Source organism: Dipodomys spectabilis, unplaced genomic scaffold (assembly GCF_019054845.1).
Source record: "Dipodomys spectabilis isolate Male_0828 unplaced genomic scaffold, ASM1905484v1 ptg000039l, whole genome shotgun sequence".
Classification (NCBI taxonomy): domain Eukaryota; kingdom Metazoa; phylum Chordata; class Mammalia; order Rodentia; family Heteromyidae; genus Dipodomys; species Dipodomys spectabilis.
Genome location: NW_024870716.1, coordinates 2604350 through 2621571, shown reverse-complemented (window position 1 = coordinate 2621571; position 17222 = coordinate 2604350). Strand labels below are relative to the sequence as shown.

General features: G+C 38.2%; 1 protein-coding gene across 3 annotated transcripts in view; it reads right to left on the bottom strand.

Moving 5' to 3' along the window:
• Window positions 1-999: 999 nt before the first annotated feature.
• The window catches only part of Rpap3 (RNA polymerase II associated protein 3), a 29757-nt gene continuing 13534 nt past the window's right edge, over window positions 1000-17222 (bottom strand). Inside the window, exons 7-17 of one of the 3 annotated variants that reach the window (XM_042677702.1) lie at window positions 16148-16218; window positions 14717-14842; window positions 13454-13581; window positions 10282-10403; window positions 8569-8639; window positions 8376-8477; window positions 7416-7648; window positions 5006-5201; window positions 3472-3569; window positions 2599-2699; window positions 1000-1288 (exon numbers count right to left, since the gene is read on the bottom strand). In XM_042677702.1, coding sequence (XP_042533636.1) covers window positions 1203-1288; window positions 2599-2699; window positions 3472-3569; window positions 5006-5201; window positions 7416-7648; window positions 8376-8477; window positions 8569-8639; window positions 10282-10403; window positions 13454-13581; window positions 14717-14842; window positions 16148-16218 — 1334 coding nt within the window. In that variant the 3' untranslated portion in view covers window positions 1000-1202. The remainder of the gene's footprint in view (window positions 1289-2598; window positions 2700-3471; window positions 3570-5005; window positions 5202-7415; window positions 7649-8375; window positions 8478-8568; window positions 8640-10281; window positions 10404-13453; window positions 13582-14716; window positions 14843-16147; window positions 16219-17222) is intronic. The other 2 variants (XM_042677703.1, XM_042677704.1) reach the window with 2 other exon arrangements.

Sequence of the window (17222 nt, the reverse complement as noted above, 5' to 3'; positions counted from 1 at the left end):
CCCAGCAGGGCGTGGGCCCACACTCCTCCATTCCTAGCTGTGCTGTTCTCTCTGTCTAGACCATGCTTTGTCCTTGGTCACCTGGATTATTCTAATCCTTTGTGACTGAGCTCTCTGACATCTCCTCCATCTTGGTGGTTTTAACTCTGCCTTCAGTTTAAGTCCCAGCAACTTCATTTGCATGTTATATATACCCTTGCAGGAATACTTCCTTCTTTCTTGACCTGTTATTTTTTGTAATCTGCTAAATGGGTACATTTGCACTAAGGGTCATGTAAGACAAAAGCATCTCCTTTAAATCCTGGCCACAGAGCTACTACTTCTAAGTTACTATTCCTGGTTCTAGGAACATTCCAAAGTAATTTTTATGTATCACCTTTTAATACTCACAACATGATGCTTTTTGAAAAGTAGACTTAGAGCCCAGTAATACTTTTAGAATCCTTAAACTTCTAACAACCAAGTAGTCTTGAACCTAGATGCTCCCAAGAAAAGGCGTGGTATACATGCACAGGTCAGAGGCTTGTTCAAGCACCCTGACCAGCTACTCATCTACAGGCAACATGATTTGCTTCCAAGGGATAGCTGGGTTGTAATGTGAAGTCCAATCAGCTCTAAGCATCATAAAACAGGACTTGGGCCATTAAAAAAGGCAGAGTCCTCCAAGGTACCTGGCTTCACCCCCAATTCTGAGTGAGGGAATTGTTTAAGCAAAAAGGAGAGGGGAAGGACCGGGAGAGGAGAAAGGAAAGGGAGAGAAGGCTAAGAATTTGATTCAGGTGGTAGAACACTTACTTCCAAAAAAAAAGGGGGGGGGGCGGAATAATCTCGCTATCTACCTAATCCCCTCCACAGATAATTTTGTCCATACTGGAATGAAGCAGCTTTATTACAAAAATTCATGAAAATAGAAAATAATATTACATTTACAGGACACTGAAGACTTCCTAAATGTAACATTTAAAGTGATTTCTAAAACAAAATAGTGATCCTTACAAATATACTTAGTATTTTATTTTCAGAAAAATGTAGTTTACACCAAAACATTTCTCACTAGTTAGATCACAATTTTATACTCAATTAACTTATATCTAAATAGAGTTCTTTCCAACATGACTTAATTTTATTAAAGAGTAAAACACTTTATTTTCAGTAGAAAAAAATTTATATGTGAAAGTCAAAAAGTCTCAGAAAAAGTGGAATCAACCGCCATATCTTTTCTTGAGTTCCTCAACAGAATTATCCTTCAATCCTGATTTGTCTATGTGATTGAATAATACATGTGCAACTGAAAAAGAAAAAAAACTCCATTTTAATTTCATATTTTAAAAAACTAAGCAAATGTAAAATAAAAGGAGCAATAAGAGCAATAATTACAATGATTTATAAATTATAATGTATATTTGAAAATCCAATCTAAGAAAAAAGGTGTATAACACCCAATGTTCTTCTCAGAATGCTTTTCTCTAGAAGCATAAATTTCCCTAGGTCCTCAATGACATTAATAATGCAGACTAAACTAAACTCATTCTGTATTTTGCTAAAGATTTTGCTCTGTACATCAAGCATACTTTCATTTACTTAATATTTTTATTTCAATTAACTTTTTTTTTTGCCAGTCCTGGGGCTTGAACTCAGGGCCTGAGCACTCTATCTCTTGAGCCACAGTACCACTTCTGGCTTTTTTTTTTTTTTTTTTTTTGGGTCCAGTCGTAGGGCCTGAACTCTGGGCCTGGTCGCTGTCCCTCAGCTCTTCAGCTCAAGGCTAGCGCTTGAGCCACAACCACTTCCGGCTTTTTTCTTTTTGCTTATGTGGTGCTGAGGAATCGAACCCAGGGCCTCATGCATGCAAGGCAAGCACTCTACCACTGAGCCACCTTCCCAGCCCTTCTGGCTTTTTCTGTGTATGTGGTACTGAGGAATTGAACCCAGGACTTCATGCATGCCAGGCAAGCACTCTACCACTAAGCCACATTCCCAGTCCTTCAATTAACTAATTTTTAAACTTAGTTTTATTTTTAAACTTCATATTGCTACTGCCTCAGAATTTCTGGCACAGAGTATTCCCTGAATCTGAAATGCTCCTTCATCTAACTGATTTCCTGCAGTTGGAGAATGCAGCTGAAATCGAACACACTCAAGAAAAGTGCCTCTCGGAATGGATGAGACATCTTCCTATACATATGCACTTGTGACAGGGACTCTCTTAACATGCTCCGGGACAAAGAACTCAATCACTATACTACTTTTTGCATTTCCAACATGCCATCCCACGCCACAGAATTAGAATACGTGGGTTTAAGTCCTGCGTATGGCTTCCTAGCTATGTGACTATGGTCAAATTCCTTCACTTCTTTGTGCCTCAACTTACTCCTTTGTAAAAGGAGAACCATAATAGTACCCACACTTGATAATTCTGCCAGAATTAAACATAACTTTAATTGTTCTCAATCTAATTATACTTCTTTGATTAAACTGTAGTTAATTTATATTTAATTATATATTCTATGTATAGTAAATAATCAATAAATGTCTTTGGACATTCATTGACTAATAATATATAAGAAGAAATAGATTAGGAGATACTTTAAAACTTACTCTTTTTCTCAGGTTCTGACATAAACATCACTGCCATATCAAACCGTTTTAATTCAGAGAGCCTTTGTAAGATTTCAAAGATGAGTGATGGCTTTTCTTTCCTGGAATAAGGCAGATATAAAAACAAATTATGAGGTAAAAGTAGCTCATTTGGTTCTATTTACTAATACAGCTATTCCTAAAGTCTTCACTTTTCCCCTGGATACTCTCTATATTCTTTTTTTGGGCATTTTTAAAAAATTTTTTATTGCTATTATAAAGGTGATTTACAGAGGGGTTACAGTTACACAAGTCAGGTAACGAGTACATTTTGGGGGGGACAATGTTCCCCCTTCCCTCATTCTCTCCTAGGCTTTCCCTCTTGTCCCCATCCACAAACTGTATAGTTTATTTTCAACATAGTGTCCAGTGAGTACCACTGTTGCATTTGTTCACCCTTTGTCTTTCCACTGATGTGTCCCCCTTACCCCTCCAACTAATTGGCAGTTTTGTGAGGGCAGGACTTGTGCTTTTGAAGGCCCAACACAGCTGTACTCCATGGCCGAATGACTATTCTAGATACTCAAATTAAGCAATCCACCAAGTCAACTGGAGAGGTGAATAAGTCTTCCATGACAGCTTAGCAGTGCAACTAGTGCTGCCCTAACACTGGTCATCCACATCTTACTTTTCTCTACAGGAAAAAAAGAATCATCAAGAAGCTCCTTTTCTTCTTGCTTAAACTTTCCTCTTTTACTGTTTGTACTTGTCATCTCTTTAAAACTTCTACAACAGTAAAATTTACTAGAAAGCTAATTTTCTATGTATACCAGTATTAACATTTAAATCAAAAAACTCATTTTTCAAATACAAGAATAAAACAATTCAACTTACTCAATGTAAAAGTCATGTAGAATTTTAATGATTTGGTTGAATACATCTGGATCTAGATTTTTCTGAAACAACTTGGGATACAAGGATGGTTCAATTTGCTTTGGAAAAAGACAGAAAATTAAGTTGTGACACTATTCACATTTCACAAAACATACTAAGTACATTTTAGAAAAATATATTTCTTCCAATATAATGTTATAAAAGAATGTAACTTAAATGAATTGTAAGATCATCCCTCTGTTCTAGCTAGAAAGAAAACTCATGAACAGAAGAGACAGACACAGGAAACTTGAGAGAGCCCTCAATAACTGTTAACGAAGGATTTTAAAAAGTAGCATTACATGAGATGATACATTTGAATTGTTTACAATTATAAGGTAGCCCTACTATCATTAAGCCTGAAAAGGCTATGCTAGTCTATATGCTAAGTTTCATATGATTTGATTCTTTTTTTTTGGCGGGGGAGGGGGGGGGAGGGTCCAGTCATGGGCCTGAACTCTGGGTGTGGGCGCTGTCCCTCAGCAGTTCAGCTCAAGGCAAGTGCTCTACCACTTGAGCCACAGCGCCACTTCCAGCTTTTTTTTTCTGCTTATGTGGTGCTGAGGAATTGAACCCAGGGCCTCATGCATGCAAGGCAAACACTCTACTACTGAGCCACTTTCCCAGCCCTGATTTGTTTCTTTTTCTTTTGTTTTATTAAAAAAAAATTTTTTGTGTGAGAATACCATACAGAGGAGTTACAATTACATGGGAAAGATAATGAGTACATTTCTTATCAAGCATTGTTGCCTCCTCTTTGTTTCCCCTTCCCATCCCTTCCCATCTCCCCACCTCCCCGCACCCGATCCTCCCCCCCCACCCCATCAAAGTTGTAAAGTTCGAATCATTTAACTAGGGATACAGGTGGACCCATTGCAACGAGATATACAAGTCGTTATGTCAAAAAACAAACTTTACAACTTGTTTCTTCATTTTTTGGGGGGGAGGGCGGTCCAGTCATGGGGCCTGAACTCTGGGCCTGGGCGCTGTCCCTCAGCTCTTCAGCTCAAGGCTAGCCACAGCACCATGTCCCACTTTTTTCTTTTTGCTCATGTGGTGCTGAGGAATCGAACCCAGGGCCTCATGCATGCAAGGCAAGTGCTCTACCACTGAGCCACCTTCCCAGCAAGTAAAAGTTCATTCTCAAGAAAATAATTGCCTAAAGTATTGCAAGCATGTCTTGGCACACAGAAGATATCAATGTATTTTAGCTTCCTTTCCACATCTCAAAGCATGAAGGATTAAGCTTAAACTACAAAATATAGAATTAGATTGTAAATGACTATAGAATCTTGCTTTTAACACAAAAGCTACTTAGAAAACATCAAGGTTTCTGGTGGCAAAATTTTTAAAGCATGTTTCAAGCCAGGGAGAAAAGCATTTTCTATAATCAATCATATCATAAGAGCAAATACTAGTAAAACTATTATTATATAGTGGCCAAGAGAAACTGAAATTTTATTTCCAAAAGAGCTATTAGCTCCTTCTCTTTTACCTTTAAATACTGGTACAACATTTCTGGGGAGCTTTTCAGTTGTCTGAAGTCGGATTCCAGCTGGAATGAGTTAGCAGGAACTGGACGGAGAACAGCTGTAAGACACTGAGTGGGTGTTTGCTCCACCTTTATAGAAATCTTCTCACTGAAAGAATGACACACGTCCTGTTTCAAATTCACACGAGGCCTGAAATAGCTCAGAGACATCAACAAGTTAGAAACCACCATCAATGTCACAGTTCAATACAGAAAACAGCAGGAAAGATTGTACATTCTAGCTTTACTAATCGTATGTGATCTATTTGATCTATTTGTATTCTAAAGCTAATAAGTTCTTTTTACATTTTGGCTAAGGAATGACCATTGTCATTTGTTGCATGACTAGCATGGTCATGCTTTAGGCACATCAGCTCTACCTACTTCATGACAGAGTCACACTTGCAACTCAGCCTCTCAGAAACCTGAATTATCAGTTTCAAGATACTTCAGGAAGGAAGAAATGCTTCCTCTTTACAAAACCAAAATACAACTTGCTTTTGAGCATTTTATCATAGTCTATATCATACCATCTTAAACAAAACTACTACTAGAGTACAAAGTTTTGTTTTCTTTGTCAATCCTGGGGCTTGAACTCAGGTGTCTGGGCAGTGTCCCTGAGCTCTTTAGCTCAAGGATAGCACTCTACCAACTTCGAGCCACAGTACCACTTCTGGTTTTCTGGTGGTTAAATGGAGATAAAGAGTCTCAGAGACTTTCCTGCCAGGGCTGGCTTTGAATCATGATCCTCCTCTTGAGTAACTAGGATTACAGGTATAAGCCACCAGTGCTCAGCTTAGAGCAAAAAGGTTTAAAAAAAACTTTTTATAGGTTTGTTGAGTGGCACCTTAAGGCTATATATGATTACATATATCAATAACTAAAAACAAGCCTAATTAATCTGTTTCTTCTATTTTTCATCACTAAGGAAGCACACACAACTATTTTCTTTTTATTAAACACAATTTAAAGAGTGCTCAACAGTCTTCAGTATTAATGGACAGAATATAGAATGGATAGGGCTGGGAAGGTGGCTCAGTGGTAGAGCGCTTGCCTTGCATGCATGAGGCCCTGGGTTAGATTCCTCAGCACCACATAAGCAAAAAAGAAAAAAGCCGGAAGTGGCGCTGTGGCTCAAGTGGTAGAGCACTAGCCTTGAGCTTTAGAGCTGGGGGACAGCGCCCACACCCAGAGTTCAGGCCCCATGACCGGACCACCCCCCCAAAAAAAAAGAATATAGAATGGATAAAGACTACATTTTTTTTCTATGTTTGCTGGTCCTAGGCCCTTAACTCAGGATTTGGGTGCTGTCACTTAGTTTTTTTGCTCAAGACTGATGCTCTATCATATGAGCACATTTCTATTTCCAGCTTTTCTTCTGGTTAACTGGAGATGAGAGTCTCAAAGACTTTTTTGCTCAGGCTGGCTTCCAACCTCAATCCTTAGATCTCAGCTTTCTAAGTAGTTAGGATCATAGGCATGAGCCCCCAACACTTAATTTTAGAGTCCACATGTTTATGAAGCTTCCTTTAAAAAATTTAAATATTGCTTAATTATTAAATAGTAAACCATACTGAAGTTCTAAAAAAGAAAATGAACAAAACCATTTGATTAAGACACTTTTTATCATCTCTACATCATCTTGGAATTGTCTTAGAGTAGACAAATAGTGATTACTTAAGCAAAATCACTCTTACAGTAAGAATGCAGGAAAGAAAAACTAGAACCTGCAGATAAGCAGTTTAAAAAAATCACAGTGGGCCAGGTACCGGTGGCTCACGTCTATAATCCTAGCGACTGAGGAGGCTGAGATCTGAGAATCATGGTTCAAAGCCAGCCTGGGCAAGAAAGTCCGTGAGACTATTATCTCCAATTAACCACTCAGAAAACCAGAAGTGGCGCTATGGCTCAAGTGGTAGAGTGCTCGCCTTGAGCTGAAATGCTGAAGGACAGCACCCTAGCCCAGAGTTCAAGCCCCATGACTGACAAAAAAAAAAAAAAAAATCAGAGTGGCTAAAACCAACAAGCTGAGCACCAGTGGCTCAAACCTATAACCCTAGCTACTCAAGAGGCTGAGATCTGAGGATCACAATTCAAAGTCAGCCTGGACAGGAAATTCCATAAGACTCGTACCTGCAATTAACCAGCAAAAAGCCAGAACTAGAGCTGTGGCTCAAGTGGTAGAGCACTAGCCTTGAGCACAAAAGCTCAGGGACAGCATTCAGGCCCTGAGTTCAAGCCCCAGGATAAGCATAAAAATAAACTAAGAAAAATATAAATGGTAAGTACAGATCAGAATTCTTCTCAGTAGTATAAATTTATAGTGGAATGTTGTCATTCTGGATAATGATGAACTAATAGTGCTTCTACTCACTGTGGGGCTGACATATCGCTGATTTCTTCTATCTTCAGTACTTTGGCCCTTGGGGTGTCACTGGTGGGCAAGCAGTCCTCAGGGCTTGAGCTCTTCTTACCCACGGAGCCTGAGGCTGCTCCTGCATTCGTTACATGGACAGGATGACTATCCATACCTGTACTGCTCTCTTGCACATCAACAGTCTCGATCAAATTACCAGTTTCTTCAATAAGAACCTTCTTGAGTGGTCTCTAAAACAATTAAAATCAACAAATTAATGGTTTCCTATCTTAGGATCACAAGTTAAAAGACAGCCATAGTCTCACAACTAATATCCCAGTTGTAAGTAAATTCAATTTGGTGGCCAGATTAAGGAACAATACTGAGAATAGAAAGAACAAAAAGCCATGCACCTCTCCTAACCAGATCTAAGTGGAGTGAGAGGGATTTGCACACAGAAGTAACTACAAGGCACTACAAGCCAATGATAGTTTTACGAGGTAAAAGCACAGAATACAAGCCAGGTGCCAGGAGCTCACGCCTGTAGTCCTAGCTACTAAGGAGGTTGAGATCTGAGGATTGCCATTCAAAGCCAGCCCAAGCAGGATGTCTGTTAAGATTCTTATCTACAGTTAACTACCAAAAAAGCCAGAAGTGGAGCTGCGGTTCAAGTGGTAGTTTTGAGCATGAAAATTCAGGGACAGCACCCAGGCCTTGAATTTAAGTCCCAACACACACACACACACACACACACACACACACACACACACACACACACACACACACACACACACACACACACACACACACACACACAAGAAAGAAGGAAAGAAGCACAGGAAAGATAAAAGAAAAAAGCAGCAGAGCATGTCCAGACTGCACAGGAAGGATGTGGCCTAGCCTGTGGGCAGGCAGCAGCCTGGCAGGGTAGGCACAGGGGGATTGTGGTACAGAGAAAGCATGGAGGGCTTTACTTACAGCTGATCTAAGGTGAGGTGCTTTATCAATGGGTTTTACAACATTTTGCCTTTGTGTGGAATCGAGAAAGACATCATCCCAGTGTCCTTTTTCAATTAATTCCTCGAAAAAAAATTCTCAAGTTAATTATACAATCATTAATGTGTATATGTTTTGGAAACTAGGACATTTCAGAAAAAAAAAAATTCCTTACCTTTTTAAGTTTGGAAAGCTCAGTCACTGCTTGCTTATTTCCAGGTTCCAGAAGTAAAACCATTTCAAAATCTACCATGAGTTAAAAAAAAATAGTAAAAAGAATAGTAAAACACTTCATGAAGTTCAAGACCTGAAACCCCTAACTACTAGTAATCCTATTTTTATTTCAAAATTTTTACTCAGGGAGGGCACTGGTGACTCATGCTTGCAATCCTAGTTACTCAGGAGGCTGAGATCTGAGATCATTGTTTGAAGCCAGCCCGGGTAAGTGAACTCTGTGAGACTCTTATCTCCAATAAATTTCCAAAAAAGCTGGAGCTTTTGAGCTGTGGCTCAAGAGGTAGAGTGCTAGCCTTGAGTAAAAAAGCTCAGGGACAGCAACAAGGCCCACCACACACACACGAGTTTACTCAGGACACTGAGATCCAGGTGAGCAGTGCACACACACACACACACACACACACACACACACACAGTTTACTCAGGACACTGAGATCCAGGTGAGCAGTACAGGAACAGAAGAGGCACAAAAATCTTATACATGTTGCAACACAGATGGGCTTTGCAAAAAGCTGAGTGTTAGGCTAACTATATGTAAAAGGGCAAGTGACTGTTAAGATTCCACTTATATGGGGTATTTAAAATAGTTAAATTCATAGCCAAAGTAGCGGGGAAGTGTCAAATGTGCAGAGTTTTAAAATAGGATGCTAACAATGCTCTGGAGATGGACAGTGATGATGACTGATTGTCCAACACTAAACACTTCTAAACTCATACACTTATGCTTAAAATAGTATATATAACAACACATCTTTCCACAATTCAAAGTAAAACCACCACCAACAAACCCTCACTATGGCTAAAGTCAGGTTTAGAAAGAAAGATTCAAACGTGTATTTCACTAAAGAAGAAAGCCTAAAATCAATTGTGCTAAATATTAGATTAAAAAGTCAGAAAAAAGGTGAGCATAATCAAAGTACATTACACAAATAGATGACAATATCATAATGAAACTTTCTACACTGTACAGTTAACATGTGCCAATAAAAACTATAAACTATGGGGAGTTGGGGCTGGGAAGGTGGCTCAGAGGTAGAGCACTTGCCTTGCATGCCTGAGGCCCTGGGTTCCATTCCTCAGCACCACATAAGCAAAAAGGAAAAAGCCGGAAGTGGTGCTGTGGCTCAAGTGGTAGAGTGCTAGCTAGCCTTGAGCTGAAGAGCTGAGGGACAGCGCCCAGGCCCAGAGTTCAGGCCCCATGGCCAGACTCCCCCCCCCCAAAAAAAAACGTATGGGGGCATGGGGAAGGGACAGAAAAATAAAGGGCAGAAGTAAATGAAACAGAAATCAAACAGACCAGAACCTCACCAGTTCTCTGAAACGAGTGAAATGAAGCCCTAGGAGACAAGACAGAGACATCACTACAGCCCCCACGGTCCCCTGCTTCCTAGCTGCCAATTACTCCCTTGGTCTTTCATTCTTGCTTTCTTGCTTTTCCTTCTCATCTGCAATTCAGATTTTCCACTAATTTCTACTGGCAATGAGCCAAAGTTCAAAATGATCAGGTACACTATGGGAGTGCAGTCCTTCCAACCCATCCATGTTAGACTTTGGAAAGAAAGTTCTGTATCCCTGAACTGTGGGAGAGCTGCATACGTACATCTCTGCTTCCACATCTGGGCCACCAGAAGACACTATGACAAAGGGTTACCTTGTTTGGCCTCATTCAGCTTTCCCAAAAATGTTCTCGCAGTTCCTCTTCTGGCGAAAGCTTTAGAATATGAGCCATCTAACGTAATAGCTTGTGTGCAGTCTCTTTCAGCTTCTTCATATCTATGGAACACGGCAAAATTACTGACTGAAAAAAAACATAGCTGACAGAAAAACTCCAGACAAACTGAGCTGCTAATTTAAAACACATGTATATAACTCCAATTACAAACTCCCAAATCAGCAGTTCAGAGTGAAGAGTATTTTTTTTAACTTTTTCTTTCTCACTAAATCTTCAGACCATCTGCAGAGGAGGATGATGATGAGGTAAAGTCAGGAAAAGGTCTGCTGGAGGATGGGATTCATGATGGTAAAACGTGAGGAGAGCAGATGAGAGGACCTCACAGCAGCGCATGTCCCTGACCCTCCACGTCTAACAGTCTAATGTCACTTCCTAGCAAAACTTCACTAACACTCAGTGTATTCCCCATTTAAAGAAACATTACCCCCACAAAATTAAGAACTCCTTATGATCTGAGAGTCTATCAACTGATAGACTGATGGCATGAATACTACTCAGCTGTGCATAGAGCAATGAATTAAGACTGAATGAGTGCTGTTCTATGATAACAAAGAGCTAAGAACAGCCAAGCATACACTCAAGGGTTTTGATACAGTCCTTGCCTTGTATGGTTTGATTACCAGCACTGCTGAATGAATCCATGACTAAGTAACAAGAACAACATAAAACCTTTAGAGTCTTCCATTAATTATACAACACTAGCAAGCCATGTACAGTGGATCATGCCTTATCCTTTCCACTTAGAGAGATAGGATTATGGTTTAAGGCCAAGTTGAGCACTGCTCACCCTCCCCCCAAAAAGTCAAGCCCTATCTGAAGTAACATGAAGCAACTCTTTGTAGTCTATACTTATGCTGTCATCTATACAGGAGGCATAAGTAGGAGGATGGATGGTCCACGACTTAGGCAAAAAAATGTGAGACAGAATAACTAAAGTAAAAAGGGACAGAGGTGTGGCTCAAGTGCTAGAGAGCTCTCCCAATAAGCATAAGGCCTTGAGTTCAAACCCCAGTCAGTACCGCCCCCCAAAAAAGAACATTAATGAATTATTAATTTATTATGAGTGATAGCGATTTGACAGTTATGAGATATCCTTTACTTTAGGGATGAAATAACTTTGATTTGCTTTTTAACAGCTCAGGGAGAGGAAAGACAAGTAAAATTAGATGAAGGATATCTAGATCTAGTGTACTACATTCATCAAAGTTTGAAAACTTACATAAGAATATTTAAAAGGGAAAAAAAAAAGGAATCTCCTGTGGTTATACTCTTTCTGATGCCTTAATGAATGGCATCCTACCCACAAGAGAGACTTCATATGAACAAAATCAGAATTTCTAAGAACTTAAATTTCTTTAATTTCTGATTTCTTTAATTCACTTGCAGTAGGACAGAAGACTGTTCTACCAACACATTTTCCATGTGCCTCACTTTCATTCCTCACTTTTCAGGATAGTCACTCCTTTGCAGAGCATGGAGTCAGAGGCTTGCCTGACTCTGGCTGTCTCTGTGCTCTAGGGAACAGACCTATGGACCCCAGCTTTCTACTCCCACCCATGTTTCTAGATCTACACTACCACACTTAACCCCATTTCTCACCTCAGTACTATTTCTCTTCAGAGGACAATTAAGTCTCAGCTTTTTAAATCACTTATCCATGAACATACTGCCCCAGCTTGGCTCAGACTCTCTATAGTTCTGTATGCCCATATTCCATGTCCCTCATAGCATTATCTTGAGTATTTTAAAGAGTGTTGGTCTCCTTTTCTGTGTCTCCCTCCAAACTTAAACTTCTTAAAGAAATGTGTTTCTGTATTTTTCCAGCTCTGGGGCTTGAACTCAGGGCCTCCTGGTACTCAAGGCTAGTGCTCTACCACTTGAGCCACAGCACTACTTCCAGCTTTTTTTGAACAGTTTATTGGAAACAAGTCTCATGAACTTTTGTGCCCAGACTGGTTTTGAACCTTAGTCCTCAGATCCAGCCTAAGTAGCTAGGATTACAGGTGTGAGCCACTAGCACCCAGCTATAAAAAATGTTTTTGTCTACAGTATGGACTTTGTATGGGGATTATTTAAGCTAAGGCAATTTTCAGAGGATCCCACTGTTTCCTGCAGAACAGCACTTGGGTGCTGACTGACCATCTGTGACCTGTGACTTCCCAGATGATAAGGGAAGACACAATTAGTTGCTGATTTTAAATTGCATTTTCTAATCTTGCTGTTATTGCTGTATTTACTCAAAATGAATCAACTTAACTATTTGATTATTTTTCTTGGGGAGTAGAGGCAGAAAGACATTGTTCAACAAGAAATGTGCTCATTACCTGACTTATAGAATTGAAACCCCTCTGTACATCACCTTTATAATCACAATTAAGAGGGGGAAAAAATAAAAATGGGAAAACGACAAAAGGGGCAGTATCAAGATGCATTGTATTTATAAACTGATGTGAATGGTACTCCATTGTACAACTATCTAAAATAATAAATGATAATTAAAAAAATAACTATGCTGGGTGCTAGTGGCTCACACTTATAATGCTAGTTAGTCATGTGGCTGGTAACTGAGAATCACAGTTCAAAGCTAGCCTGAGCAAAAATGTCCATGAGATTATTATCTCCAATTAACTAATTAACTCCCCAAAAGTCAGAAATGAAGTTGTGTGTCTCATGTAGTAGAGCACTAGCCTTGAGCACAAAAGCTCAGGAACAGCGCCCAGGCCCTGAGTTCAAGCCCTAGGACTGGAGAGTGTGCACGCACGCACGCACACGTGTGCAACCACACACACACACACACACACACACACACACACACACAAATAATTATCTTAATTCAACGATTCATAAGACTATGGGTATGGAAACTAAATGGGTCAGCTTTAGACTATGAAAATAGAAAAATATTAAGAATTAATATTTCCTGAATACATACTATGCTTCAAGTACACATTCCCTTCTGCAGAGTATTTTTTCCCTCCCATTTAACTTTAATGCTCAAGAATAAATCAATTAAATTTTATTTTCTGGTTAATATGTCAATTTATAGTAAATTTTCATCTTGCAAAGCATTAAAAAAATAACCAATATTTACTTCTGAATCTTCAAATAGGCCATTGCTCTGTTAGCAGGAAGGAGAGCATTAGCACCATCTGCTGCTATCCCTCGGGTGTAGCATTCAATGGCTCTCTCATATTTCCCCTCCTTGAAAAAGGCATTTCCCTAGCATTTTGAAGACAAGTATGAAGAGTTAAAACATATACATTCAAATCTTAAGAAACATATCAAAGATAAATATATCAGTAATTACAGTATAAACAGATGTTTGGCTATGAGAGAGAAAAAGAGAGAGATGTTTGCATTATATGTTTGTTATTAAGTGGGTTTTCTGGTGTTCTTGAAACTAAATCTTGCTATGTAGACTAGGCTAATCTTACTAGACCCTCCTGCATTTACCTCCCAAGTGCTGAGATTCTATAAGCATGCACTACTACCACATACAGCCCACAGTATATTTTAATTGTTAAAAATCTAGTTAATAACATGGACTTTAGAATCTATAAGTTAGTTATTAAAGATATTCTTTTTCATTACTGGAAAGGTTTAAAATACATACTGTTATATTACTCTGCAACAATCATCATCATTCCATTATTTAAATATACAAAGTTTAAAGTTCAAAGCATATTTTTTTAGATGCCCAATGTTATGCTGTCTTTATGTTCATTAATAACTCATCAAAAGTGGACTGAAGTGTGGTTTGGGGGTAGAGCACTCAATTTTTGTGAAAGAATAAAAGTCCTCGAATAGTACAGCTCACTCTTCAGTAACATTAATATGCCTAAATATACAACAAATTATACTGTATAGAAATGTTATATTTATTCATAATCATTCACATAATATATCCCAAGTCCCTCCTTAAAATTTAATAGGAATCCTTTATAGGTCCATGAAATTAAATCTCTCCTCATGATTTATAAAGGAATTTTAACCAAAATTGGTTTCATATGAATTAATAAGTATATCATAAGAATGAATTATATTTCTATTGGTTATAACTATTTTAAATACTGCTATACTATTTTAAATCTACATAGTTTCCCCAAATTTGAATGCTTCTATTACTGTATATAATTATAATTTTTTTAAATTATAATTAATATATATTAAGTCATTAATTACTCAATGTTTGAATCAATAGACACCACAGGGTTTAATGTATTCAATTTCTAGTTCCCACTCAGAAATTTTATTATAACATCAGAGGAGACAAAAACTCAACTAATATACCAGAAACTAAGAGTAAGCACTCTGCAAAGCATGTTTATTTCAAGTCAGAATCCTTTTGGATTACCAGGTCTTTCTCTGAAATGGCCTGCTGCTTGTGCTGCTGTTCTTCAATTTGTTTTTTCTCTCCTTCAGTTGATTTGATCAGTGTAGCATCTTCCTTTGGATGTGAGTTTTCTTTGGCTGTTAAAGCCTAGGACATAAAATATTCAGCTAAAATAAAACAAGCAATGCAAGATACATACATATTTTTCTTCAACATGTGTATCACTCAAACATATTAGAATTTCTGCCACATTCAAAGAACTGGAATAGTCTTTCTACTGATTGAAGTAAAATGCTATACATGTAGGTGAATGATGTGCTTCTTGTTTCAATTAAAATAAGAAACATCCAGTACAGGCAGTTGTTCATTAATGTATTTAATAAATACCTGTTGAATTTCTGTACAGGCCAGGCATTATTCTAGAAGCCTTGAATAGTTTAATTAAGATCATATCACAAATCTCTCAATTTAATATTCAGTCATTAACATAGGACAATATAATTACCATGAAGATAATTACCAATAGTTTTTATGTGTGGTAAGTAATGGGAATAGTTAAAAGCAGATTAGCCAGGTGCCAATGGCTCACGCCTGCACTCCCAGCTATTCAGGAGGCTGAGATCTGAGAAGATCATAGTTCAAATCCAGCCAGGGCAAAAAAAGCCAGTGAGACTTTTATCTCCAATTAACTACAAAAAAAAATCAGCTAGGCCAGGAACTGGTGGCTCACACCTAGCTACTCGGGAGGCTGAGAACTGAGAATCACGGTTCTGGAAGTGGCGGTGTGGCTCAAATGGTAGAGTGCTAGCCTTGAGCTGAAGAGCTGAGGGACAATGCCCAGGCCCAGAGTTCAGGCCCCACAATAGACAAAAAAAATTACATTACATTAAATTAAAAAATCGGCTAGTCTTGAGCACAAAAAGCACCCAGGCCAGTCCTATGACCAGCACCAAAAAAAGGGAAGATTTTCTCCCAATCATAGTCCCTTTTTTTTTCTCTCAATGTCTTCAAGATGGCAAAACAATTACAGCTTATAAAAAGCGAAAGGAATATACAAATGTTCAACATCATTGGGCAACTAATTTTATATTACAGAATAGTATTATTCCTAGTAAGAAACAGATTACAAAGTAGGAGCAATTTTAACAGTACAGAATTAAAACATATGCAAATAGCACAAAACAAAAACAAAAAAGTCAAATAAATAATGAAAAAGTCATCCTTTATTTGAGAAAAGCAAAGAAGCAATAATTCTAAAGATCTCTGCCAACTCCTAAGTGATGATCATTTAAGTACTGCATTCCGCTAGCTTTCAAATCATTTGGTAAAACTGTCTTGTACAAAGAAAATTAAAAAGATTCTACATCAAGAAACCTATAATTCAGAATCTATACAAAAGCTTCATTTCATCAAATACAGGTCATATATGTACTTAAAGTAGCTGTAGTTTACCTGATTGATTTTCCTGAGTTCATTTGTAGCTTCAAAGTTATTTGGCTCCAACTCTAACACTTTTTCATAATCTAAGTATAAGAAAAGATAAAGAATTTTTTTTAAAGGCTAGCATTTTTAAAACCTGCAAAAAAGTAGTAATACATAATCAACTATTCTACAATAAAATGAAGGAATACCTAAGAAATACTAACATTAGAAACTGTACGTTATTTATTCTCACCCAGGACAGTCAAAATCCTACCAAAATTCTGTAATAAATATCTTCCATCAGCTCTAAGGGTATGTGCTATTATAGATGTTTATACCATTAAACCAAATGTATTTGAAGTTAGCTTTCTCCATATTTTATAATTTGTACTACATAAATCCACAACTCTTTTTCCAGCTTTTCAGTGGTCAATTGGAGATAAGTTTCACAGACTTTCTTGCCCAGTCTGACTTTGAACCATGATGCTCAGATCTTAGCTTCTTGAATAGCTCGGAGTACAGGCATGGGCCATTGGCCATAAATCCATTTTTATGTAGTAACAGAAGGCTTGTAATTTACAATAAATGAAAACATGCTAAGAACAGTATATAATTAGGCATGGTGGCATATGCTTGTATGTAATCCCAACTACTGGGAGGTAACAGTAGAATAACTGTTACCTGAGACCAGCCATTGGTAAAAACCATGAGACCCTGTATGAAAAATAATTAAAGCAAAAGCAAAAAAGGCTAACATGGCTCAAGTGTCAGAGCACCCACCAATGCAAGTGTAAGGCCTAGAGTCCATACCTCAATATGATCAAGTGAAAAGCTTCACATGTACATCTACCTTATTTTTTTTAATTTTTCTGAACTTCAAAAGGTTTTACAATGGGGTTACCATCTAACATGTCCACCGAAGTGTCCAGTGCTTCCTGATCAGTCACCTAGCCCATCATTCTCTCCCACCCAGTCTGCTCCTTCCCCAGTCTCATTTCACATTTCCACTTTATCACCTATGTACTTGGAGTATTCTTGCCCCACCTTTTGCTTCACAACACCCAAAAAGATGGCTGATGAAGCCATCTCTATATTACAGATGAGA